Source organism: Lagopus leucura, unplaced genomic scaffold, assembly GCF_019238085.1.
Source record: "Lagopus leucura isolate 7727_CA_CO unplaced genomic scaffold, USGS_WTPT01 Super-Scaffold_100033, whole genome shotgun sequence".
In the NCBI taxonomy this organism is placed as follows: Eukaryota; Metazoa; Chordata; class Aves; order Galliformes; family Phasianidae; genus Lagopus; species Lagopus leucura.
In genome coordinates, this window is record NW_024962282.1 from 501,387 (window position 1) to 529,028 (window position 27,642).

Consider the following 27,642-nt stretch of genomic DNA (forward strand, 5'->3'; position numbering starts at 1 on the left):
AAAAAAAAAAAAAAAAAAAAAAAAAAAAAAAAAAAAAAAATCAAAACCCAGCTACTCATCCCCTCATCACAGGAAACAAGAGCATGTAATTCTGCCAGCTGGAACACATGAAAACATAATTTGTTTTCGGTGTCCTTTCTGCACAGTGTTGTTCCCCCACATTGCAGACACAGACTTTCCTGTACAGATCTCCGTATTTCCTTCTGGATCCCTAAAGCCATGGACAGGGCAGGAGTGCCTGACTGCTCCTGTAAAACAGGAGAAGGCCATATTTCAGCAGCATATTCTCCACCTGAGTCAGAAAGGGAGGAGAGCTCAGCAGCTGAAGGGAAAATCCCTGAGCCTGAATGAGACTGGCAAACCTAGAAGGAAGGGTCTGGTTCCTTTGGAATGAATTGCAGGCCAGGGAGGGAAGAGAGAGAGATGATTTTCCTTCTTTCCTAGAAAACTGTGAGGTAAGAAGAAAACAAGAGGAGTTCAGCTGGGTTGCTGAAGAGCCTGAAGTTCACGCTGCAGGTAGATTTACCTCATTAACTGGCTCATGATTTAGGGAACAGAAGCTATAGGATGTGTGTAGGCACTTAACCACAGGAAGGAGCCACACAGTACCAGGATGTCAGCATCCAGCACAGAAAGTTCTAATGAAAAGCAGTGCTGGAGATTGGACAGACAGGCTGCACAGATAGGCTGCAGTTTCCCTGGCACCTCACCACGATCTATGCTGCCCAGTGACAGGATCTTTGCATTTGAGTATCCACTACAAAGTACTCGAAAGCACAAAAGATATTCACGTCTAAACAACATCTCAGCATAAATCTTCCTGCCATCGTTAGGTCTTACGGCAAAGATCCATTTTTACGTATTTAGGCCCGATGAAAAGGGAAAGAAAAAAAGAAGAATAGGGCTGAAAGAGTTAAAGAGTTTATTGTGCATTTACACATTTCTAGGGATCATCTTTCAACAATGGCAGTCAAATCAGCATGTAGTCTTAATTTTCTATGGTCGAACCTTGAACGTGAATCATTATATTACAATGTACTTATTGATTTCAACAGGAAGAAAATTAAGCCCAGAAAATCAGGTTAGGAACCTGAAACTGGGCTGAGGAAAATGGAATTTTTCTGGTACTGCAAATCTCTTATGTTATGTAAAGTACATCAGAATTTTAAATACGAGATTTGACCATTTGGAAAATATTCTTATCATTTTGAAACCCACCAGAGATGGGACAATGTCAATGACCTGAAAATCTGATTAGTGCTTGTGCTTTGAATTTAAAAAAATGTATTATTTCACATATTATATATAATATCCAGTTTTACCTACTTGTATAAACAGGCATGTACATAAAATGAAAGGTGTTTCGGTGAACTATTTGATGGGAACAAGGAGGAAATCCCTGCGAGTGCTGAAATTTTAGTTCTGGAAGTCTATTATTATCTGCATTGCTGCAGCTTTCAGACAGTTCGCAAAGGAGACTGGCACACTGGGGCACCATGGACAAATATTTGTATGTATCTATTTATATAAGTAAAAAGAAGATCTGTTCTGCCTTCTCTGTGTTTTTATAGCCTTTGTTGAGAGTGGCAGCCGAGCCACCTGAGGACATGACCCACTATTTAAGCAGGCCTGAGCACTGGCACTACCAGCAAAATTTCCAAGGTGGTCTCCAGCCACCTCTCATCCAAATTAATTAGAAGAGATTTTGCTTGAATTCCATGTCCTGTAAAAACTTCTTAAAGGGTTCTGGATTTTCTTACACAGAACAGTATGTGGCAGATATTAACTACTTTGAGCTCCAAATGGCATGGTAACAGATCCAGTGAGCAACCAGCAAGTCACATTTCTGTGAGTAAGCATTCAACTCAATGAAATTCCCAGCTTATTACAAATACATCAGGATTAGCTGTGTCAGAGAAGATGGAAATTACTTTGTTAAATGCTCACAAGAGATCAAGGATGCTGGTAACACGTGGGTGAAAAACATTCCCATGGTGCTACTAGCTCTGATTTACATGAAGCAGATTTATCTGGGCAAACAGAAAAGGTTAATAAAAATATGTTCTGCCTGTTCCAGGCAGCTTGAACTAGAATATGCAAGTACTTGAAATAACAAACATTTCATTGAGCAGAAGACAAACTGCAGAAAGACTGGGAAATCAATTCAGATTTCCAGTCTGCTCATGGGCTTTATCTCCAGGCCATACCCTCTATGCCTGGCCAGCAGCCCTGCTGCTTGCATGTGATGCTCCCTGCTGCCAGCAGTGCCTCCACGTCCCCCAGGAGAGTGGCTCTTCCATGTCACAACACCAAAGCCTGTGTGTACTGCACACTAGGTCCCCACCAGCCCTCATACAAGGGCAGAAAACACTCAGGACAAAAACAAAGAGGTGAAATACATCCTGTTCAATTCCACGCTAGAAGCAGGTTTTGTTGAAAACATATATAATTATTAAAGTTTTAAATTTCTGTACATTTCACTGTAGCCAAAGAAAAATGCATTTATGAGATACATACAGCCTTAAAAAAAAAAACAAAAAAAACCACACAGTGGTGGATGATGCAAACCCAGAGAAAATGACACTACAAGAACGCTCTCAGTTACACAAGAAAAGGAAGAATTTCATTTAAGCTGCAAATCTCATCTTGTAAGTGACCAGATGGCACTAAACTGGCACAGATGACATTAAACTGTTCAAGTTAAATTGAAATCTAAACTACATCTGGGCAAAGCACTTCAATTCTGCTCTTAACAGCTCCGTTGTTACTCCGGAGTTGATTTCATGGTTGCTTGGGAGCGAGCTCTTTGCACTGAAGTCAATGGTAATTAATAAATTAATACATAAAACTGCCTTATAGAAAAGAAAAAAAAACAAAAGACAAAAAACCAACAAACAAGCAGTTTCACCAATCACTTCCATCAAGTGATGTTCTATGTTTTTTTTTTCAAAGATAAAGCAATGACTTAACTAACAAAAATGGCATTTTCTTTGAATTTTGACTGTCTCCCTTGGGAGTTGATAGAAGGCAGCGTTAAAGGAACACCAGAGGAGGCAAGAACCGCAGGCACCCCAGGACCTGGCACACCTACACTAGCTCCAAGACAGTTAAAACAGAGCAAGAAAAACAACTGCTGATCAGGAGCTTTGCATCTGACTTAGGACAACCATCACGAAAATGAAGCTTGACACAGACAGTCAAATGTTCAAGCTTCACAGCTTGGTATGGCCAAATTGCACACAAGGCCTCTATCTCGCCTTTGAACACAACAGCACGCATTATCTGCCACGCAGTATGGCTTCCACTTAAGGCAGAAGAAAGCAATAACTGAGTTTGCCACCAATTATTCAGTCATGCATGAAGCAGAGCATCTGAAAAGTGTTGCTGCGTTCTGGAAACATACTGCTCTTATTTGATATTGCTGTATAAGCATCAAACTATTTTGTTTTAAAAGCCGTGGTAAATTTATGAATGAAACTGTGCAAGAGGGATTTAGTAACAGATCCATAGCAAGTGTTCAGTGGTCTGGACGTTGCCTGCCACCAGGGTGGCATGAAATCATTTGATAATTAGACCATGGCTACACAGGATTAGCATACCATAAAAATATAGGGCTGCATTATTTATATTTATATAACAGATGGATCTTTAAAAAGGTCGTGCATTTTTAATGAATGCAACATCATGCCAGTGTTGACAGAAGATTTAGAAGTGCTGCAACACAGCCAAACAAAGCCTAAGAACACTACTTTCCCTCTTCCCCCCTCTTGTCCCACAGTGGTCATAGAGCAGAGAAATAAATGTGAAACAGTGCTATGAATTTAATTCCAGAGATTACATCAAGTACAGCATTTATGGAGCATTAGCTTTAGGGATGCATTTACATTGTAGGTAATTATAGGACTCATACTACTGTCTACTTGAAGGATACCAGCTCTTATTTAGGTCTGCAACACAGGGTAGAAAGATTACCTACTACTATTGAAAATAGTTAAGTTCTAAAACTATTTTGAAAGAAAAGCAGCAAAAACAGAACACGTAAGGTCTATGGGGCCAGATGACACAACTCGTGAACGCTGCTAATGGATGGAGTTCCTCAGGGCACCTCTTGTACAAGAAAGGCTGAGGTTGTTTAGCCTAGAGATGACAAGGCTCCAGGAAGACCTCACTGTGGCCTTTTAGGATTTGAATTTGAAGGGATCTTATAAACAGGAGGGATACTAATTTTTTTTTACAAGTTCTGACAGTGATAAGACAATAAGGAATGGTTTAATAAAGGAGGGGAGAGTTAGGTGAGATATTAGGTGTAAATTCTTTACTCAGAGGGCAGTGAGGCCCTGGTGAGCCTGCTGCCCAGAGAAGCTGCAGATACCCAATCCTTGGAGGTGAAGCCAGGCTGGATGGAATCCTGGGCAGTCTGAGCTGGTGGATGACAATCCTGCCCAGGACAAGAGCTCCAGGATTCTAAGATTTCAAGCCAATGCTTACGCTATAAAAGTCTATAAAACAGAAGTACTTAAAATTTCACTGACAAAATCTTTTTCAGCTAGTAATGGTGATAAATGCAGTACATCTTTCCAAATTCAGCTGGACAGGTAATGAATGCAGCTAGCTGTGCCTTTCCTGCTTGAAGATTTGGCAGATGATAGCAACTTTCTTTAGCTCTGGAGATACAGAGATAATTTCAGTTTAGCTGTCATAATAAATTACTTTACCTTAAGACATACAGGAAAAGCTACATAAGGCAAAGTACATTGGGTTGCTCTGAAAGAATAATAGAATGGTTTGGGCTGGAAGGGATCTTTGAGATCACCCAGTTCCAACCCCCTGTTATAGACAGAGACACCTCCCACTAGAGCAGGTGGCTCAAAGCCCCATCCAGCATAGCCTTGAACACCTCCAGGGAAAGTGCATCCTCAACCTCATTGGGCAACCTATTCCAGTGTCTCAACACTCTCACAGTAAAGAATTTCTTCATAATATCTAGTCTAAGTCTACGCTCTTCCAGTTTAAAACCACATCCCCTCATCCTGTTGCTACACACCCCCCTATTTATTTCCATGTACAACAGATGCAAAGAGCACAACAACACTGATAGAGCAAATGCTCAGGTACAAAACCCTGACTTTCGACACAGTCACCCTTACTAGCTATATATTTTCACCAGACACAGACAACAACCTGCATGCCATCCTTGTAGACATCTGCACCAGCAAAGGAGACCCACTGTCTTCACTGCTGAAACATACCACCTACTGTCTCCAGAAATGTTCAGCAAGCATTGATGAATGTCAGTGGGTGCCATTTTCCCAGATTCACAGATCTAAGTCAGCTGATATGATCAAAACCTTGGTCAAAGTCTGCTCAGAAATCAGACCTGAGAGGATGACAGTCTGTCAGGTACTATTTCTAAACAGGTTAGATGTTAGCATCACACTGAGAGGGGATTTCCCCCCCAAATCACCCTTTGCATAGCAGCTGTTACCTCATTTGTAATTATTCATGTCTAGACACTTATACTGGGAATAAAGAAGATGGTGTGGGTAGAGAGAATGAGAATGGAATTTTCTGAATGTTGTCTGACTTCATGGACTGCATACTATTGTAAGGAGATGCAAGTTATTTAATTTGTAATTAACAGTTTACTTTAAACTATCAACTACCAGATGCCAGTATTGCCAATTAGTCAATTTACCGAGCAGCAGTATCACTAATTACATGAATCATTACTCAAGAGACTGTTACTCTGAGACCAAATAACGTACTAACAAGCTAGACAGTAAGAGTTCACATGGAAATACAGTGATACAAATTGTGCTTTTTAAAAGCCTTCCTTAATGGCCAATATTCATCACACTTGAAGTTCCAGGTGCCAAATCAATTCTATTGTCCCATGAATCAAGTTGGGTAAGCTTATTTGAAGTAACGCATGAGAAGAATATAACCCTCAGTGGTGGAGTAAAACTCTAAGGCTTGTGAAGAACACGCATCAACCCTCAGTTTCCAGAAGACTGGGGTTTGTTCACACAGCATCTAATTTCACGTTAAGCCATAAGTTCTTGATTGGGACATTAGAGATCAGGAAAGAACGAAAGGAAAACACTTCAGCACGTTTTCATTCCCCCCTCACCTTCTTCAAGGGGGCAGAGAACGAAAGAAAAGAAAAAAGTTTGCTGCCAGCTTCTAAAGAGGATGTTTCAAAATCTAGATTTGGTTTTGTTTGTTCAGGAGAAACAACTTCACAGTGCACCCTGTCAGACCTGCCAAAAGCCAGACAAGCCATTTGTTTTTACAATCTGATTAATCTGACTCCTGATGTCTGCTTCTGGAGGGTGCCTTAAAGACAACTACAAGAAAACCAGGAGGCATCAGCAGCTGGCAACTTTACCTTCCTGTTGCAGTTACCATAGGTGCAGATCTGCAGAAACTAGGTAAACCTCTCTCCCACCACCATCTAGCAGATTCAAGAACCTGGTAAGCTGCACCAGCAAGCTACTAAAATTCAGTACAGGTTTAAAAGCAAACAGATTGCTACAACAACAGTTTTTGTATTTATTTCCCTGTTGCTTTCACCACTTGAACTCAGCTTTCCTAACAAAAAAAGGTCGTATTTTCAATACCTGCCCACAGGCCCACCGGGGCAGACCTGAGGAAAGCCCCAGAGGCTACATTCCTCTCCTTAGTTTTAAAACCTGGGAGTCCCCCCCATCCTCACTCCAAAAAAATTAAAGATCAATTTAGGAAAACAAGACTCACCACAACCTTGTAGGCCACTCTCCATGCTTCTTGTGCTTAACCCGGTAGCACCTACGTCCTTATCTCCAGCCTTTCTATAGGGGCACAAGGAGGATCCAGCTGTAGCTCATCAGCCTCAGCTCCCTCACCTGCCTCAGACTGCACCTTAACCCTTTCCAGGCTGTGGCTACCAGTGCCCATCTTTCAGAAATGTAGTGAGTCCACAAGAGCAGCACAAACATGCTTTCCTGCTTTATGCTGGTTAAACTTTCCTCCCTTCCCCATGGCAGCATGGTACGCTCCAGCCTTCAACTCCACTCCTACCCTAGCTGAGGTGGCCTCCAAAACAACCCAGTATCTTCAGGACTAGCACCCAAATTCTGGTTGGTTTGTTAACTTCTAAGGCACTGTGCCCCTCGCTGGAGAACCAATTAGTATCAACATATGGCTCTCAGAAGCAAGGCAGCCCAGTGGCAGGTGAAGCTAGCCTGGAAAGCAGGGCACCTTTAATTTAGCAGAGCCCAGGAGATGCAGGTGTAACTTCTCACAGCCTTCCTGACACAGCTGTGCAGTTGCACACAGCTGAGGCAGCCCAGTCATCAGGGTGCTGGGGCCTGGCTGCACTACTAAAAAACTGGAGTTAACACCATTATGGTAGAATGTATTTATCTTCAAGAGCACAGCTTCAATGCTGCCCACCTTGGCCACTTCACCTACATAACCATAAGGCAATATAGTGCCTCCTCTAAGCAAGGGTCAGATAAACTCCTCCATCAGTTAGGGTTGCCTTTGCTTCTGAAGATGCTGAAGTACAAATAAAGCCAAATCTTTTTCCAGCTGAGTTGCTTTGTGCAAACACCAAGTAAGGTAAATACATGTGAAGGGCTTGGATTGCTTTGAACTAACCACAGACAGGCCAAGCATCTGTGAAGGAACTGAACGCTAATCAAGGGGTAAAGGGGCTTCCTCTGTCATGCCATAAGCAGTATGGATCTTTCCTCCTGTTTCTCTCAGCATAAGCCCAATGTTTACAAATCCAGAAGCAGGGACTTAACACAATGTTTATTATTTCATTCCCTAAGTGGAAACAAATCAGTGTTCGGTTATGGTTTCTGGACACCACACTCTTCTTTCTACTGTTGCTGATAGAAGCCAGTATTTACTTGCTCTCATAAGCAGCAGAGAAATGTCTGCCTCTCAAATGCCTTTCAAAGTAAGTGCCTTGTGCTGGAAGCAACGAGCATTCTACCATTAGCTTGAGCAGCAAGAGAAGGGCCCATGGAAGCATGGTGGCAAGACTAATTCTTACTTTGTTCAGTCTCTTAGTTTGGTGGTTGGCACTTTGTGCTGAGAAACACCTTACTTGAGAGCAAAAGAAGCAGCTTTCTTTTAATTCCTACCCTCTAAGTTGACATCTGCCAGTTGGTATAAAGAGTGGCTGAAGTTCATCTTCGCAATTTTGAATTTTAGGCAACTGAAGACTTGACCCAGCATCCCATAAACAGCATTTTCCTTCTCCTCAGTTTGTGGTTTTCTGAAGCGTATGCACTGCTGAAAAACAAATCAGTAAACATCGCATGTTGAATCACAATAAGCTGCTTCAGCAATGACAGAAAATTAATTGTAACAAAATAAGACTCCTTGTTGTTTATTAGATATTGTAAGAATGAAATGTACAGTATAAAAATTCATATCAAAACTGTTCACAACTGGTTTTGACAACACATTTTTCTTTGGATTAACTACACAAGCAGCTTTCTAACAAGTTCTGCTGAGATCCATTTTTACATTTTCTAATTTTAAGCATATCACTGTGCTATCTACAGTTTGATCTACAAAACTAAAGCAACTAAATTTTTGCAGCATCAGGAATGAACAGGTCAATAACATTAGCTTAGAGGGAAAAAAAAAAAAGAGTAGTTTGTTACAACAAAATGTTAATTGTTCAAATTGATCAACAGAATTGCTTTTGAAATTCCAAGTCTTATAATTGTACATTTTCAATATCAAACACTTGACATATATTGATGACAAAGTATTTCTACTTACATTTTTCTTTTAGACAAACTAATAGTCCTGCTTTTTAATTCCCTAATGAATTTTCACGTCTTTAATATTGGTGTAAAACACAGTTCATTCTGCTAAAGAAATATTGTGAATATTTCGTAAGATGCCCATTTTCATTTAAAGTATTAGCTATGTTAATGAATGTAAAATGGTTTTTATTTGCTCAATCTCTGTATTTTCAGTTTGTATCATATTGTTTAGAAAAAAGAAAACATTACTACTGATGACTAACTTAAAACTGTCTGTCTGTGCTATACATTACATGTTGGCCATACTACTTTTTACTACAATATAAAATACACTACAAAATATTGAAATTATTACCAGGGAATATTGCATACTGTTATTAATAGCAAGAATTTTTCCCTGATTAAAAAATAATATCTGTATCTTCATTTCCCATTCATACTCTATTTTGCATTAGGAAGATGATTTGAACTGAAAAATTCTTCTCATATTGTCCAATCATTTTTTCTTAGAAGACACTGAATGTATCTGCAGCATTGCAATGCATTCAAAATAGTAGACTGCTGCTAGATATACCCATGTATCAATGATTTAAAACAGGAATGGGTGCCTCAGAGCACTGGGTCAGCCTCAGAGAACAAAATAGGTGGTGTTCTTTCCCTTGAGGTGTTTCAAAAATAAATCACCTTGTAAATTGGCACATATCACAAGAACTCTTAAAATAATGCCTGTGAAGTGAAGACAAATCCCAACAAAAATGATGCAAACCCATTCTTTAGAAATAGAGGAAAGTCCAAAAATATTTTTGTTCCTTTATCTTTTAACATTAAGCTGGTAAATTTTTTTTTACAGACGTTCAAATTATCTTATGCTAGCAGCAGCTGGACTGTTTACTTTCCTTGTATTTATTTATTCTTAAGACCATTGGCAAGAACAGTCTGTAGGCTCTTGGATTGAATAGCTGACCCAGGTTGAATTACTAGTGCAATACAATTGCACAGTTCGTCTCTGCAGTCCAAGCTCCCTGCAGCATTTGCAGAATCTTGCGTATGTGTTGATGTTGTAGTTATATATACTTGCGGACGGGCACTTTCCATCACATGAAACAATGTTCACCTGGTAAAAAAATATAAAGAACATCAACAAAATTAAGCAATTAGGAAATAATATTAGGAGTTCCTAAAAAAAAAGTCTAAAGAAATTAGGCACCCCAAACCAACAGCAAAGCAATGAAAAAGTAGGTATTTATTTTGTCCTCTTATGGAATTCCACTGCAATTGAGTAATAAATAAACACTAAAGCATGTTGCCTAGATATGTCTCAACTTTCATCTCATTGAGCTTAATGATGACTTTCCTGTTGATTTCAGTAACAGCAAGTTTTGGCTATAAATACACACAAAGAAACAACTTCAGTTTTGAATTTAAAAGTATTCATAGCAACCGTGGCTTGAACATGGCACTGAATGTTCCCAACAACTTCCTACAGTATTAATTTCAGCAATATACTCATGTGGTGTTAATATGCTGGCAGCAGTAAGCAGGAATACAACGAAAAAGCCAACAATCATCACTGTGTTAAAACAGCAGGATGCCCTGTGACAGAAAAAGACACCAAAACTCGTAATTTTTTCAAGTTCAGTAACCAGGTTTTGCATTGCTGTTTGATGCATTTCTTAACACTGAGACTAAGTTTTGTGGCTGTACAACAATTCAGTCTGCAAAACGTGCTCAGTGTCACTTTGGAGGTTACAGCTGTTATGCTATACTCTTCTATTACAGCTTTTTCAGGTGCTCTTGCACATCTCACACAAGACGTCTGCACTCTTGTTACTGCTCACATTGCCTTACTGCCCAGCAAGAGGTTGGTGTCTTCCAACCATAAATCATTCAGTAGACATACAGATAGCGCCTCGTTCTTCCTATATATATCACAATATGCTCATGCTGCTGTCTAAAGATGAACTTCAGGAGCCAAGATTCCTTTCTTTGTTGGCATTTAAGATGGCATTGAAGCACTTTCCTGGGACAGACGGAAAACTAAACACATCTGCAGTAGTTTCAACTGCAGTATATCACTGGCAAGTGTCTGTTATATTAAAGTTAACTGCATCATACCCTACTAATTGCATTGTAGGGAAAGATGAGATCTAGGATTGCACTAAATTAACTTCAGCCTAGAAGTGTTCAAAAGTGGGGGAGACATACTCATTTTTCTTCTTAATTGGGAAGATGATTGCTGATAATATAAGGAAACACAGACTTCCATCTCTGTGATACAGAGAGATGCAGGCAGTAGCACCGTGAGATTTTTGTTTTCTTTCACCCTATTTTTCTTATTATCAAAGAAATTTTAATAGTTATTTACTTACTGGAGTGTTACTCCTGCAGTCATTCTTGCGGATAGTCATCCTAACAGTCACCTTTTTACAGAATTTTCCATCTTCCTTACCTGCAAAATGGGTATTGATTGAAAAAAATATGAGCTCAAACTTCTTAACATTTCAGAGATAAGAACATTCCTGAATGTGTTATGGTGTTAAGAGGCAAAGAATATACCCCATACATCTCTACAAAAGTCCTTGTGACATTAGCTGCATTGAAGTCACTGCTTTTAAAACATTCTAGTTCACTCATTAAAATACATCTCCTTGTATCTCCATTATCTTGCATCTCTGAAAGTTTTATTCTTCATTCAGAATCCTTTTACAGAGTAAGTCTATGCTGTCTTTCACAAAATTTTGTAAAACTGATCAATTACTCATGTGAAATGGCTTTTTCAAGATGCATAACCTGCATTTTCTATTAAATAAATCAAACCTTAATAGTAATAACCAAATTCCAGTGATGTAAATAAACTTTAAAATGAACACAACACCAGGATCTGAAAGTAATTAGGGCTCAGCAGAGGGAGCGGGCGGGGGGGAGGGGAGAAATTCTGCATATTTTTTTTAAATAAGAAAAAGAACATAGATGAATAAATTAAATATTTTATTTACATTTTCATTTTCATTCTGTTCACATTTTATCTCACAAAAGTGTTTACAAAGTGTGTGATGAAATAACAAAAGATATTAAGAAATGAAATAAAAGCAATTAAACTTGACTTAAGGAGAGAATCCTGGGCATTTTGAAGAAAAGCAACGAAGTTCAGTGTAAAATTCAGTTGTCTGAAATCAGAAAGCACAGTATTTTCTCAAGGTGATCCTCTCTATGTTGAAGAAATCACATCACATTGAAGATCTGCAAGAAAAACAAATAGTTCATTCCACTATAAAAGCTTCCACAGTTTAACATACTTTACACAGCACGATGCACTCCCACATCTCTCTACTTAGAAAACTGCATTTTCTTTCAGCTAAGCAAACCAAAGGTGTTAGCTTCAGAAAAGCCAGGGCAATTAAAGACTCATTGGTTTTACCAATGTCTAATACTGAAGTGTGACAGAGTTTTATTGCATCTTCATGCTCAATATCCAGTTTCCTGCTCTAATCACTGTCAAATCAGGTTAAACTGCTTCCAAAAGAGAAATATTTTTTGTGAATTCTTGGGGGTGTGTTTTTTTTCTTTCTTTCTTTTTTTCTTTCTTTCTTTCTTTCTTTCTTTCTTTCTTTCTTTCTTTTTTCTTTGTTTTTCTCTCCACTTTTCAAACAACATGAGGACTTGAGGACCTGCTACTGACTCTAGGCATAGCATACGTTTCTAGAATCTGAAAGAAAGGACAGCAATGAACTTTCCTGGAAGGAAATTAACATCTACAATCAGAAATAGCTGCTAGTGCTCAACTATTATTGAATTATATTTCCTTAGGTAAAAAAAGAAATTGAGAAAAGAAGAAAAAAATACTTTTGAATATAAAAAACTCACCACTGTTTTACGTTTCTCAGTCTTTTTCATGTACTTTCTTCTCTTACATTACACATGGTGTGTAGGATGCAGAAATCAGTGCAGCTGTGGCTATGACTTCATCTGGGCTACAGCAAAACTGCATCACATTTCACATAGAAATAAATATGTAAAGTATTTCCATGTATGTATTTTAATGTCCAGTGGCTTTTAATGAGCTCTGACTATGGAACACTCTTCTCTGAAGAGCCTTTCAAAACACGTGAAAATTTTCTTGTATGGGTTGTGTTAATGAGTTTCTTTTTCATGTTGAGTTGATTCAACAGCTCTGTCATTTAAAGTGATGTCAATTTAAAGGAGTAATACAGACTTCAATGGAGTATTCCTAGAATCAGGAGCGCAGTTTAATGAAAAATGTGTCACTCAGCAACGTACAAAATTACAGTCAACACTGTTTTTCTTACAGAAATACAGAGAGATGTTGTCACAAAATAAATGCCAAGCTAACCGCATTCATACCATTTACAACTCTAGAAGTTATCATCCTCTATTAAACACAACAAACAAAATCTCCAGTTTTCATGGAGTAAGCACAGGCTTGCTATTTTCAGTAAACTCCCCCTACTACAGCAGGGAAAGAAATGAGCTGCTTCTACTAAATATGCCACGGTAGGCAAAGCTATATGAAACAGCATATGCAAAAAAGTTATTTGTTCAATTAACTTTAACAAGCAAAGCCATTAGTGTCTATGTTCTACAGCACCATACACATAATGGAATTAGCATACGTTTTTCAAAGACAATAATTTACACATGCAGCAAGCTAAAGACTATGCGAGTGCTTACTACCAGCAGTATATTGTTGGCTAACAACAATGCACTGCCCACGCAGTGCAAAATGAAAAACAAAACCAAACCACAACGTGAGCCATTCTGAACCATAAGCAGCTCTACTACACTGCAGCTTTTGGTATAACCGGATGACATAAGGCCTGATGCTCCTATCAGGGAGTACATTGTTGGAAATCAACAATGATGCTGTTTGGGTTGATTCTACTAATTTCAGGAAAATGTACCTTTATTACAGCTAGCATAGGCTGTAGGAGTGACTGGGCTAACAGGGAATGGGAGGAGCACTGACACGGAAGAACCTGGTAAGAATATTACATGTTGAACAGCTTATATGTTACAAAGGATTCCCTATCAATATGAAACACTTTGAAGCTATTAGATTTCAACATAGTTGAGAAAGGAATTCAACATTAAAAAGTCTGTGTACTATTTGCAGTGCATAATGTCAAAGCCAGGAACAATTCAAACATACTGCTAAGAATGCTGCATTACATCATGGCTCTATTACTTTTATTTGTTTAACTGGTTCAAGCCCAGGTATCTTAAAAAAAGTTATTTCTGATCTATGTCAGTATAATTAAGACTATCTAGTATCCCAGATTGAAGCTGCTCTCTGGGACTGCGAGAAAGAAACAGTTTTTTTTTTTCCTACCCATGTTGGTAAAAAAAACTCTTTGGGTTTTTGTGGAACTCTTGAGGCTTACAGAGAGGACTTCATTTTTTAAAATGAAAGCAAACATCACAACGATTTCTAATCATAAAGTATTTCAAAAGAAAATGGTATGCTGATAACCCTTCTCATAAAGTGTCTCACACAATAACAATTGACTGATAGCTCTCATGCCAGATTTGTTCTGAGTCAGACTTAACTACATGATTCACTGGCCATGCCATCTATAAACAGCTGTGAAATCAATAACATGAATATACTTGTAAAAGCAAATCTCCAAAGTCAGTGGCTATTTTGAAGTGGTTAATTTTCTATTAACCACTAATTTTCTATTCTGCCTACATTAAAAAGTTTAATTTGTCTTAAATAATTAAGAGTGTGGTTATGATCCCTCCTAAATATATTAGTAGTATCTTCTGCCTTGCTGAAAATCAGAATCAGCTTAATAGAGTTTTAGCTGTGTTAATAAGTTTTGTACAGAAATTGGCTTGTCTGGCTAGTAACGCATTGAACAGTAATGTCAGATGATCTCAAAGAACTGATCTCAAAGAGCCAATCGAGAGTCAGCTAAAGAACTGGGAACAAGTGCTTAAAGCACAGGTCCATTACAATGAAAGATGAATCTTTCATCTTCAATCATGAAGATGTAGAACTATTACCTTACAGTAATTGGGAGCAGAAAAAAAAAGCAATCTATAATTTCAAGAAGCTCTGTACCACAGCGCGTAATACGCAATAAATGAAATGAAAAAGTGTGTCCTGACTCACAACGTATACCTCATTGCAGTAACTCTGAATGTCATAGCTGGTAGTCACGATCAAGTCCTACCCCAACCAGTAGGAAATACTCGCACATTTCTCCAACTCTCTCCTACAGTTTATCTCCTATCCTTAGCTCTTAGGTCAATGTTTTACCCACTTACGCAAATAGCATAAGAATTTTGTACTTTTAAAAAAGATAATGTAATACTGTCCAGTAAAACAAATCTCTTTTTACACTGCTTTTAAGGTTGTCAACTTCAAGAATTAGAACTTAATTTCTACAGGTTAGGTGTTGGGCTCATTCACTGCATGAGCCTCAGTTACGTATATTTATGTACCAGGACATGAAGAAAAAGGGTACTTAGGCCATGATTTGTAGTTGAGAATTATGAAATTTAGAAAACATTCTGTAAAGAATTATTTTACTTTTTCCAGAACCCCTTTACTAGCTCTCATAGACATAAAAACAGATCTTGGTATCAGGTAAGGGTGTTTTTTTTTCTAAGTTATTTTAAAAGACATTGCTTGAAAGCTTTTGAAATGTGTCTATTAACAGAATCCAAGACTACATCACAATTAGTTAAGTATTTACAGCGTTAACTTACAAACAGCATAGATAAATTCTTTTTTTTTTTTTAGCCAGATATGAAGATGTGAATGTAGCTGAAGCATTTTTTAAGGCACATTCCAAAATATAGTAGCATTAGAGGCAGTATATTAATAATATATAAATAAATAATAATAATTAAATATATATACAATAAAAATAAAAATAATAATAAATAAATAAATTATTTTCAAGAGTTTTACATGAGAAGAAGAAAGTACTCAAGATACCAAGGTTAGAGACTTGGCCAGCCAGAGTGTGTGTCACTGGAGTAAATCCTTCAGTGCTAAACCACTTTTTTCTGGTTTAATTGCACTAGCTTAATTAGTATTCACATAAATGTGATTGAGAAGAGCACATCTTTTGAGATCAGAATCAAGCTTCGAGGCAGTAAGGAATCAAACATATTTCTAAAGTAACAACAGATCAGACAGTCTGGTGAGTCTCAATAAGTGGAAATTTGTGAGCTTCATTAATCACTTACATGTTTTGCAACATCCTTCCAGGAATGGTACAACATAGCCTCCAACCTGATCAAGAAAGATGACAGGGGAAAAAAAAGTCAATTTTTTCAAACATTTGTTCACGTATATCTGCATGTCTTCGCTATTAGGAAAGTCTTTATTAGGAAAGCTCTACAAATTTACATTTCATAGAAGTTTAAAATTTAATACAAATATATTTTTATAACCTTGCATGGGCAAAAGATTCTCTCTGAAGAACCAATCCATTGTTATCAGTAACAAAGAACTATAACCACCTAGTTATTCTAGGACTGCTCCCTGCTTGTGTACCATGTAAATGTAGAATTCGAGTGAAATGGAATGGTTCCCTGCATACATTTGCTGGCACTTAGTCCAAAATAATTTCACAAATTAAAAGAACTGTTGCTTCCCCTGCAAATCTAGTCCCAAAAGCCTTATGTCTGAATGTTGAAAATTTTAATGATATTTGGACAATCTTTCCTGTTCTTCAACGTTCCTTACCACCATAATAAATCGCTACAGATGAAGTCAGTTATAAAGTTATTTAACCCAGAAAATCATCCAAGTTCAGACAGCTGCATGAAAAACTAGTTTGATGTTCTCCTCCAGGAGAAGTGAAAATACCTTCTGAGAATGCAGCATTTCCAGCTGTGTAAATGGGGAGTCTGGTGGCATGCTATACATGTATAGTTAGAGTTTTTCATCTTCAAATATCTGGATAAAACTCCAGGCATTGCAAGAACTTACAAACGTCTCCCTTCTTGAGGTCAGAGAGTCCTTTGTCAATGTTAATCTTTTCATGAAATCATGAATCATAGGTGGAATGTAAGCAATGTATTAAGCACTGACCTTTACACATTCGGTTTCATTAAAGGGTGGGCAGCCAACTGAAGATGCAACCAGAACTGATCCGACTGCTGTGTTTATGCATTCATACCTCATGCAGTTTGAAATCCAAGTACTACCAGGCTGTTAAAAATGTTAAGACAGAATCTATACTCAGCAACTCAGAAAAAACAGTACTACAAATATTTATTATACAATTCCACTGAATAAAACTTTGTCTGAAACAAAAGTAATAGAGCAAAATATGATTTGGATGCACCTTAAAGTTCTTTTAAAGTCTATTAGATCATGTAAGGAGGTTCTAAAATAGTCAAGCTATTATTCTCCAATAATCAAAATTAATTATATATATAATATATAATTATAAATAATAATAATTAATAAGTATCAAAATTCCTTAATCCTTGTAGACAGCTACATGATTGACACTCCAAAAAATAATGTTGAGTAAATGCAAAATTATTCCTAGTATTTAGCCAAAAGTATCTCTTCTTTGCACAGTTTATTTGGGAATGCGTGTATAGTATTATCTGTTTTTTGTTTTTGTTTTTGTTTTTTTAACTTCTGAATACTTTGAGGGATTTATAAACTTACCTTAAAATTGGAAACTGTGCCATTGTTGAAAGTGTGGAGACATGATATGTTCTTACAGCTACCACAGCAAGTTGTTAAATCCTTTGGAGGTTGATAGACTTGGTTCTGCCAATATAAACAGATTATTCCTTGTATGAAACTACTGAGCAACTTGACATTTTATTAAAGTAATGGGCAGATTTATTAGGGGTATTTTATTTTAGAGACAGTTTTAAAATAACTTTCAAAGCACACAGTTTGTGTTTGTATGCTCTGTATGTTCAGGAACCTTTTCTAAAATATGAAATACCATTGATGCTAACTAAAATGAGAAGAAGATCCAGCTCAGAGAATTAACTAGTCTTTCTATAATTTCTAAATGTTAGTCTGACAACTTACATCAACAACCATTGAAATTTTAACTTTTTACACATTAGATAACAAACAAAAACATAATTTGAAAACTAATCCATATAATATTCCCATGGTTATGTATCATGGTTTGTAAAAAAACTACCAAGATATCATTTCCAAATTTAATGTAGATGTTTTCATCGCATTTAAAATTCTTCTGATTATTCTCTTCTCAGTTCTTACTGACCTAATGGCTGCTATGTCTGGCAATTTGTGCCAGCACAACACAGCTAAAGCTAAAGATTCACAGTGGCAGTATGATATTAGTCCCTTAGTCCACTGCTACTCTGTCTGGGACCCTGCTGAGCATTGGGTCTCTGCAGCAGCTCGTTCAAATGCATGAGATGGTAACAGAGCTTGTCACCTTCTTTATTCTCAGTGAGAATAAATCTGTCCAAACCTTCAAGCCATCTCTCCATAGGGCTAGTGCTCAACTCTCCCTAAATACAATTGCAGTTTTAAGAAAATTAACATCAAATAAGGTCCTCTTGTCTTTCTAAAGAGGAGTAATAGTGTGGTTATTAATGACTTAATTGTATCTGTTCTGTGCCTCAGCCAGGCACCTGGTATTTTATCCATTTATGGTACTTATTATTCATCAAAATGGGTAATTTAGGGAGAGAGTAAATCACGTAATAAAACACTTCATGAATTTATGACATTCAACATGCAGAAACAAAGACAGCATAAACAGATTATATTTTGGGGAAACAGTGAAGGGAGAGAGATTTCAATAAACTTCTATCCAAGATAGGTAGTAAATCACTAGGGGGAGAGGGGGAGGGTCTCACAGTTACTTTTTCCATCTTGTTCTCATGACTACAGTCTACTCAAGAAAAAATAGTAATTAAAAACACCAGTCACAATATACACATCTAGAATCTGAATTTCTTACAGCTTTGCACTTGACAGCACAGGCTACTGAAGAAGTGTTTATTCTGTAGTACTTAGTGGAAGGATCAATCACATTTGTACAGTAAGAAATATGGCAAATGCCATCTAGACTGTGTTCCACAATTGTCTGTCCAGGCAGCAGCACACCTCTCTCATTACTCAGGCAAACTTTGTCTCTCACTGCAAGAAAAAAAGCACACACAGAAAAAAATAAAAAAAAAAACCACCAACAAACTCAGTACAATTATCTTGGTATCCAAAATATTAAATAAAAATGCTTCAAAGAGTAAAATAGGCATGGAAAAAGCTACCTATTCAAGAATTATGGGAGAGATTTTCAAATATAAACTGCTAATAATAATAGCCTAATGTTTCACTACAGTTGCCAAATTACTTCAAACATAATTCCTCATGAATTTAACATTTTATCAGCAGCACCACAAAATTGACAGTGGAGACTTCAACTAGCTTTAATTCTACTTTATGGTAAGAAGAATTGTGCCTGGTAAATGTCTATTTCTCCCCACTGATTATGGAGGGAATAGAGCACAATTAGCTCAGAAGTATGCATCTTTGTTGCAGAAATCTATGCAAAGACAGTCTCAACTGTCAGCCAGCTGCATGCCCCACAGAATTAGTTTTCTCTGGCACTACTGGGCATGCTCCAAGACGAGCTCTGCATGGCACTGAATACCAGCTCCTTGTTCACATAAAACACGTAAGCGTATCTAACCAGTTCCCGAGTAACCTCAAAATGGGCTAATGGGGCTACTCCTAGACATCAAGTATGGATTTTAGTCTCTTGCTGGAGTTCTCCATCCAGCTCATTCATGCACAGACTGCTCAGTGAACACCACCCAACATTTCCCAAATTCTGTCTACTATTTCTGTGCACAGACTTTGCAACAGGAACTAACAGAATCCAAGGATAGGCTATAATCAACCAAGTATTTAGTGAGTGATCCTATTCTCTTGCCCTTTCCTGCTATTTGTGAATTATGTCAGTCAATTCTTTCCTCCTATGTACCATGTGCAAAGCTGAAACATCCAAATTATAACTACTAATTTTATTTTACACTTGAAAGGGTATTTCTTTGAATTAGATTATTTCTGGACTTACCACATTTGTATTTAACACAGTTACATATATTTTCTGAACTGTTCTGAAATTGTTCATCTATCTGAAGTTTCTGTCCCTGTGGATGTAAAAGCAGAAAAAAGAGAAGTGGAATGACAGTTTGCTCATCTGTATCTTTTTACTTTAGACATCTTTCCTCTGGGATTCAAGTAGCAGTATCTCTTGATGCCCAGTAACTACTTTAGAATTCACTTCGCTCTTCCATAGTGATATTTAATTTAGTAATGAAAAGCAAATACTATATTTGTTATTTTTGTTTTACATCTGAAAAATAGCAGCTGTTATCTGTGTCAGTACAGGAAAGACTGTAAAGTCTTTCTGATTTCTGTAAAATCTTTCTGTAAAGACAAAAAAAAAAAAAAAAAAAAAAAAAAAGAAATGCAGTAGCTTGCCTTTATACAGAACTCTCCAAGCAATATGGAGTTTATTTTTGCATGGATTGACTTAACAGACACAAGTAGTATTATGCTTGTATGGCTGTACTTTTTACTGGTTTACATAGATGAAAATCAAGACTTTCCTAATACCTTGTAATATCTTGTGCCTAAGTTTCTTCATCTGTAAGATGGAAGTACTAACAACAACATCATTTGCAAAGCCTTTTGAAGTTTACTAACTAGAAACCCTCAAGAAAATGTAAGTACAGTATCCAGAGAGTTTCCAATTAGATTTTTCATTAATTATTCCCTTTGCAGCATTGTTTCCTGGATAAAATATCTGATATTGACTGAGAACCTAACCCAATAATGCTAATAAGCACTTTTGTAGTGCAGAACAAGTCACAGTAGAATACAACTTAAAAAACACTGTGATGAGTCAATGATCTGAGTACGTGCTACAGATAAGCACGTATTGACTATTTGTCACTATGACAAACAGGATTAACAAAACACTGATGTACTGTACGATAAATGAAGAACAAAATTATGTCTTCAAAAGCATGAAAGTAGTTCCATTCCATGAATACTCAGGGGCCACAGGCAATAAGAAAGTCTGAAGAAATATCAGTGTCATACGGTCATTTTATTCTGCAGGACATTTAAATCTGACTTCTTAAAAAGTGACCTAGCTTCTAGTAAAACAATTTCAATAAAAGAGAATGACACAGCATTCCACGTTTAACTTTTAACAAAATACTGATTGATTCCATGAGAAAATTATAAAAGAATTCTGACAGGTAAGATAGATTCCATACCAGTTTGCATTGAGGTTTGGGGATCGTTTCACATGAGCATTCTAAAACAAAAAACAATTACAGAAACAATGGTTAAAAAAATCTATATACCATTTCTTCTAAACAGAGCATCAAAGAAAAAAGAAGCTCCACATTTTCGAGTCATCACTGAAGAAGCTTTGCAGCTATTTGAAATACATAACTTGGGGAGTCCAGAATTATGTCTGGTTGCTAATCCACCATAAAAACGAATTCCAGCTTCTGTGACCACCTTCACCCACTTAGAAAAAATTGCAGTGCTTTATCATCTACAGTCTGTCTGAATATACTGATAAAAATATGATCATTGCAGCCTCTTGCTTCCTTGCAGTGTTGACAGTCTTCATAAACAACACAAAGCAATGGAGAATTGTGTCTAGTGCATAATAAACAGTTGCACTGCCACCCTTGTAAACTGGCAAATTCCTGACCCATAGACACTTCACCCTTTTTTTTTAAGCCATAAATAAATTACTAACTGTTAAGAAAATGCCAAAGTAGGAAGTCACCCATTTTGGATGGACAAGTTCTACAGTATGCTATCATCCTCATGAAGCAAGAAAAAAAAACAAACCAGGCAGATTCAAACTCTTTACCATGAGATGATTTACAATCTCATCTGTTCATGAGTAAGTCACCCTTATAGAACTGGCTTGTATGCATATCACATCATCATTGGCTCATGTATTTAATAAAGTCTTAGACTTAAATACAAGTTGCAAAAGCTCTTGTGTTTTATTGTCTAAGGCAACTAAAATGAAAATTAGTCATTTTACCACATGTCCGAAAGGGGCAGCACTTCTCTGGGCTCCATACCTCCACCAAAGACATGCCTAGCATGCATTTGAATTCAGGACAACGATGTATTTCACAAACTAGAATTAAAGAAAAGAAAGTCCAGTAAAAACAAGGATGTCATATTTTGATGAGTAGAAATATGAATCAAGAGATACTAAATGGTTTATTTAATGAAACCTTTAGAAAACATGTTAGTTGAATAGACTGCTGATTGAAATGTGTTAGCCATCAGTAGTGTGGAACACAGCTATCCTAAGTGAATATTTAACACAGCCAAATAAATATTTAATAAAATAAGCCAAAATTAAATATTTCCAGAATTTGGGGTATGAAGTTTGTCTCCATGATACAGATACTCAAATTATGCTTCAGACACATGATGTTTTAAAAGAGTAAGCAGATGATTGATTGCTCATATGCAGTGAAGCTGTATCTCTAATCCACCTTTTTTTTTTTTTTTTTGCACTGAACATCCACGCTACAAAATTTGCCATGTTCTCTATTACCTAAAATAACAAAATCAAGTCAAACTTACTACACTGGTAGGTAGGGCAACATCTTTCTGTAGTGTTGTCATCCACAATAAGAACTTCTCCTTCTTGACATTTGGGTATTTTATCAGAGCAAGCCCCACATGCTAGAAAAAAAAAAAAAAAATTAAATCTAAAACACAGGAAGAAATTTCATCACTGCCTAGAAACACACGCCCATTAAGTTCCTCACAGACATATTAAAAAGAGCAGATGTACTGTAAAGTTGTTCCTCCCATACAGAAGATGCTAATTTTCAGTGCAGCTTGCCTTTTCTTTGTCATCTGCTTAAAAAAAATAATGAATATAGTAACTGTGTCAGATCATAATGAACAGGACTTTCTCTCCACACTTTTTGTTGTGAAAAATTTTGCTGGTTTTTCTCTCCAATCAAGACCTATTTTCAGGAATGCTTCCTCTGCTACAAATACAGTATCTTTGATCCTCAATTAAAGGCAATTAAAAGTGATCCCGGTTTTATCCTCCCACTTAAACACACGTCAAAATCACAGCAGATATATTCTGTGTAAATACCAGTTCAAAGATTCATTATATCAAAAAAAGAAATAGAAGGATGTTACATGGATAGACAAGAGTCAAAGGTAGAACACTACTGTAACATGTTCAGTGCTTCCTAAATACTGTAAATGACAGAAGTTTATTTCAGACTTCTCTTGTTCTCTTTTAAGGTTCAAATTTTGCACACAAATGCTAATCAAGATGAATCAGTCTGTGATTCACAGAATTCTATGTTCAAAAACAGAACCCATTCAAGAGAAACATATGGGATATATAATTATAAACTTAATATCATGAAGAAAACAGCTACTTGATAGCAAATAGAACTCCTAAACTGATACCAAAAGTGCCATTTTATTACTATATTAAGTTAGTAAGGACCAAATCCCAAGAAAATTGAACAAATTTGCATAATACTTTTATATCGGATATTTACCATCAAGTTAAAATAGGCCATAGATGATACAACAACAGGATACAGAGAGCCAGAGCATATATAATTTCAGTCTTTCTTTAGGGAAAACAATCAACCACAGTCGCATACGATGCATGGTCAGTCTCTCAAAGGCCAAGATCAAAGGCAAATCATTCATTCATGTAGTACATCATCAATCTTCTACTTGACCTAAAAATACTACTCAGCTACACAAAGCCACTTTATGACACTTGATGGTAGTTGTCATTACCTATGTCCTATAAACTTAATGCTCTTTTCCTTAACCACTTTCAAGCCTTACTATGCTGGGAGAGCTCAAGAAAGTACGAGTAATCTTAACTGCTAAGTTTTAGCAGATATCATTGCATGCATTAAAACTCTTAGAGATTCAACCAGCCAAGATTCCATACCACAGATATAGGATATGCAGCATGTACTCTCCACCCGAGCAGCAATAAGTGTTTGATCCTCTTGACAGCTTGGCATGTGCTCCATTGGTTCACATTTTGCTGGATCACATTCTGAAACAAGCACAACAGATTTGTTTATTTATGTACATCATTCCCGTTTTGTATTGCTGCATCAGTAAGAAATGAGAGAACTGAAGTACTACAGAACTTTCTATGACAGAGTGACGCACACATTCTCGCCTGATCCTTGCACGCAGGACTCCGTTATGTCTGCACTGAGGCGTGTTCCAACCATGAGTTTTTAGATGAAAGAAAATTTTGTAAGCTGACATTTTAAAAATGGTTTCTATACTAAGTTCATTTTTGCTTACAAGTTGATCTATTTAGTTTACTGTCACCTACCGCAAACGTAGTTGGGACAACAGGATTCTTCATTGTAGTAAGTGACCAGTTTTTCCAAGCCATTACACTCTGGGATTAGGGGTTCACATAGGCTCTGATTACAAACTATTTCATAAAAGGAAAGAAAAAAAAACATCTAAACTACTTTATGCATTTATAAATGGAGTAGTGGCAAGCAGTATTTGCAGTCTGATAACACAAATCTCTGAGTAACCACAACAAATTAGCAAAAACCCCTCAGATTATGTTCAGAATTGTCTAGCCTCACTCTCTTGAGGCAAAAATCAAGCTACAGTTGAGTTGTCTTGGAAACTCCACTTAAAAACTGCAATTCCAGTGGAAAATTCATGATAACTATATCAACCCGGATGGCAAAAAGAGTAAAACCCTTTGCAGCTTGTTTTCAAGATGAATTTTCTAACCTAAATATGAATAAAAGCTTTTATATCCTTTTTACTGCTAAATTTGTAAAACACATACACAAACATCTGATCTTTTTTTTTTCTAGTCATTACTTACATCACTGATTTGTATTTGGATGTTAAAAGTGTATCACTAGACTGTACTGTTGAGATAAATAAATGCATACCAAATAATCACAGAGCTATTTAACTCCTTTTAAAATGTGTCCCCTCCTCCTACCTCTCTGATAAATCCCACTAGATTCTGAGTCAGTGATATAAAGTTTTCAGAGTTTTCTTCACAACTTACGAATTCAGATAATTACCATTCACTTCAAAAATAAGGTAACATGACAACAAACCACAGGAAAGATTATCCATGTATTTCAGTGAGCATCATAATCATAGAATAGCTTGGGTTGGATGGGACCTCAAAGATCATGAAGCTCCAACTCCCCTGCCGCATGCACGGCCACCAGCCTCCACATTTAATATCAGACCAGGCTGCCTGGGGCCCAGTCCTTTTGTTGTCTAAGAACAATTGTAATCTAATCTTAACCATTAAAGAATACTCACTACAGATCTTCTGAGGACAACATGTCTGATCACCAGGAACAAGCAAGACCACTTCGGCAAATCTCTGACAGTCAAAATTGTGGCTATCGGAACAGTCGTACTCCACTGGAATAATAGTCTCAGTGTCAACACATTTTTCCACGCAGCATCCACTCAAAGATGTTTTCCAGATGTCACCTATCGCATGAGGTGCTCCTGAGCTGTCTGTACAAGCTAGACAATGAGGACAACAGAAAATTGAAGTAATTCCTTTTTATTTCCAAAGCTATTATTAATTACAGTCCTTTATGCAATTTTGTTTATAATAAATGGCATCTTTAAGATTTGTGTTAAGTATTTGTCCACAATATGGTGTCTTCAAGTAGAATTGTAATGAGAATAAATATAAATGAACACAAAAAGAACAAAAGACATAAATAATTCAAACTATATAATTCACTGTTACAAAGCTTTTGATTGCCACTTAATATCAGTAGTTGGACTCCTTGGCAAAAGGCTAGGTGAAAAGGGGGCTAAGACTAACATACTTCCAATAATGGAGCGCATAAGCAAAAACAACCATTTTGAAGAGCATCTTCCAGCTCAGAAAAGTAAGCAAAATGCTATGTCACAAGGACACTTAATCCTTTCTCAATTGTAAAGCTAATATTTACTAAAACTCCTGAATCCTCAACTGAATAACACATGCAAAATCTTCACAACATCAGGCCAGGCATGAATTTATTAATTGTGAAGAATCTGAGCCCCAGCTTGTAGATAATAAAGAGGAAAATCACATCAAAACATACCACATTTTTCTTCAGGAATACAGACAGCAGTGTGAGCTCGGTGAAGGATGGTCCCTCCAGCACAGACACAGCCTTCTGTCAACACCAAGCAGGTGTCTGAGTCCAAAGCAGCAACCTCGTTATTCTGACAACTCTCTGCAACCTCACAGGCAGCTATACATGCCTGATAGGAGAAGTTTTCAGAGCAGGCAAAGGCTAGAAAGGAAAAAAATCACTCATCTGAAGATGTAGTCACATGAGCCATGTACTACCTAAAGGAAGACACTGTTGTCTCCTTGTCAACTCGTGATGTTTGCCAACTCAGTAGGATCTGCCAACCTGAAACACTGACGCAGAGCTTCCACATGAATTCAAACATAATAATATTCTGCAAGCACTTCTACTTCATTTTTCTTAGACTTTGATCTACCTAAGTTTGGTAATACAGTGTTTTTAAACATTCAAAGTACTTTGCAGTAGACAAAGAAAAGCAATTGCTAAAGGACGAAGCCTAGTCTATGACTAGAAAAGGTAAATGTAAAGTCCAGTTCAGCATTGTTTTACCTTGAATAATAAAAAATGGGATGATTATATTTAGCAGACATCCACATATATTACTCTCATGGATGAAGTTTGTTATTTTAAAGTGAACCAACAGAATTAAATTGAACATGCATTATAATTTTAATGTAAATTCTTTGGTATCAAATGGATATATGTCAGAATAAGTTTTTGAGAATTTACTATGATACTTCATTGGTTCAAAATAGTGTTTAAATGCCAATTGTATACAAGCTACATAAATATGACTAAAAGAAAATGACTGCAAATGCCAACAATATGGTTCTGTGAACAGCCAATAGGATCCTTATCTATGTAGGTCACCCAGTAATCCAATCTGGAACAATGGCAAATGAGATGATGTTCAGTTCACACAGGAGACTACTTGCTCAACTGTAAAGAACGTTCCAGTTTATATATTAAAGTGGAAGTCAATTCTGTTCAGTTCCTCCCTGCTATAAATGACAGTAATGCCCCACAGGAAATACTTAGCACAGCCCTGTAAATAGAAAAGCTTGGGCTTTTGAAAATCACTCTACAGCACATCGATGTACAGTAATCACAAAATCCAGATGTGACTTCATGGTTCTTCCTTTGTAGGCACCACCAGAGGTCACTGTGGTATAAAAATAAGAGTATGTGTCCCCTCGCAGTGGGCGCAGTACTTAACTCTGTATATACAGATACATTTTGTAAGGTATCTTTTTAAAATGGTGTTTGCTAGTAAGAACCACACAAACTGAAGAGGTGACGAGGCTGGTTTGTTGTTGTTTTTTGTTTGTTTGTTTTGTTTTAAATCTGACCATTTTTAAGCTTTAGACTGCATGACTACTGATTCAACTTGCAGCTCATTATGACACGTCCACATGGAGCCTTGTATGCAGATATTCACGTGAAATCACTTTTACCAAGGCAGCTCTTATGATTACTATGCACAATCAATTGTGTGATCTGGTGATCACTGTTGACCAACAGGTCTTTCCTTTTCCGATACTGAAACTGCAGACCTCTCTGAGTTATCATTGCATACAACTTTTCCTAGGGAATCACTGACAACCACAGATTCCATTTGGCCTTTGGGAAATAGATTCTCATGGGATCCACAGGCTCTTAGGGTTTTACTCCCTACTTTCTGTTTCATTACAAAGGTTCCCAATTACTACAATGCTTTCTC

The 27,642-nt window shown here is 37.0% G+C and overlaps 1 protein-coding gene across 1 annotated transcript in view; it reads right to left on the reverse strand.

Moving 5' to 3' along the window:
* Positions 1–9,147: 9,147 nt before the first annotated feature.
* Positions 9,148–27,642, reverse strand: part of OTOG (otogelin) — a 91,632-nt gene continuing 73,137 nt past the window's right edge. The window contains exons 43-56 of the mRNA XM_042882041.1: positions 25,929–26,123; positions 25,141–25,353; positions 24,164–24,268; positions 23,762–23,872; positions 22,402–22,503; positions 21,845–21,943; positions 21,051–21,091; positions 19,838–19,913; positions 18,719–18,897; positions 17,431–17,535; positions 16,840–16,959; positions 15,990–16,035; positions 11,141–11,220; positions 9,148–9,885 (exon numbers count right to left, since the gene is read on the reverse strand). Coding sequence (XP_042737975.1) covers positions 9,685–9,885; positions 11,141–11,220; positions 15,990–16,035; positions 16,840–16,959; positions 17,431–17,535; positions 18,719–18,897; positions 19,838–19,913; positions 21,051–21,091; positions 21,845–21,943; positions 22,402–22,503; positions 23,762–23,872; positions 24,164–24,268; positions 25,141–25,353; positions 25,929–26,123 — 1,673 coding nt within the window. The 3' untranslated portion in view covers positions 9,148–9,684. The remainder of the gene's footprint in view (positions 9,886–11,140; positions 11,221–15,989; positions 16,036–16,839; positions 16,960–17,430; positions 17,536–18,718; positions 18,898–19,837; positions 19,914–21,050; positions 21,092–21,844; positions 21,944–22,401; positions 22,504–23,761; positions 23,873–24,163; positions 24,269–25,140; positions 25,354–25,928; positions 26,124–27,642) is intronic.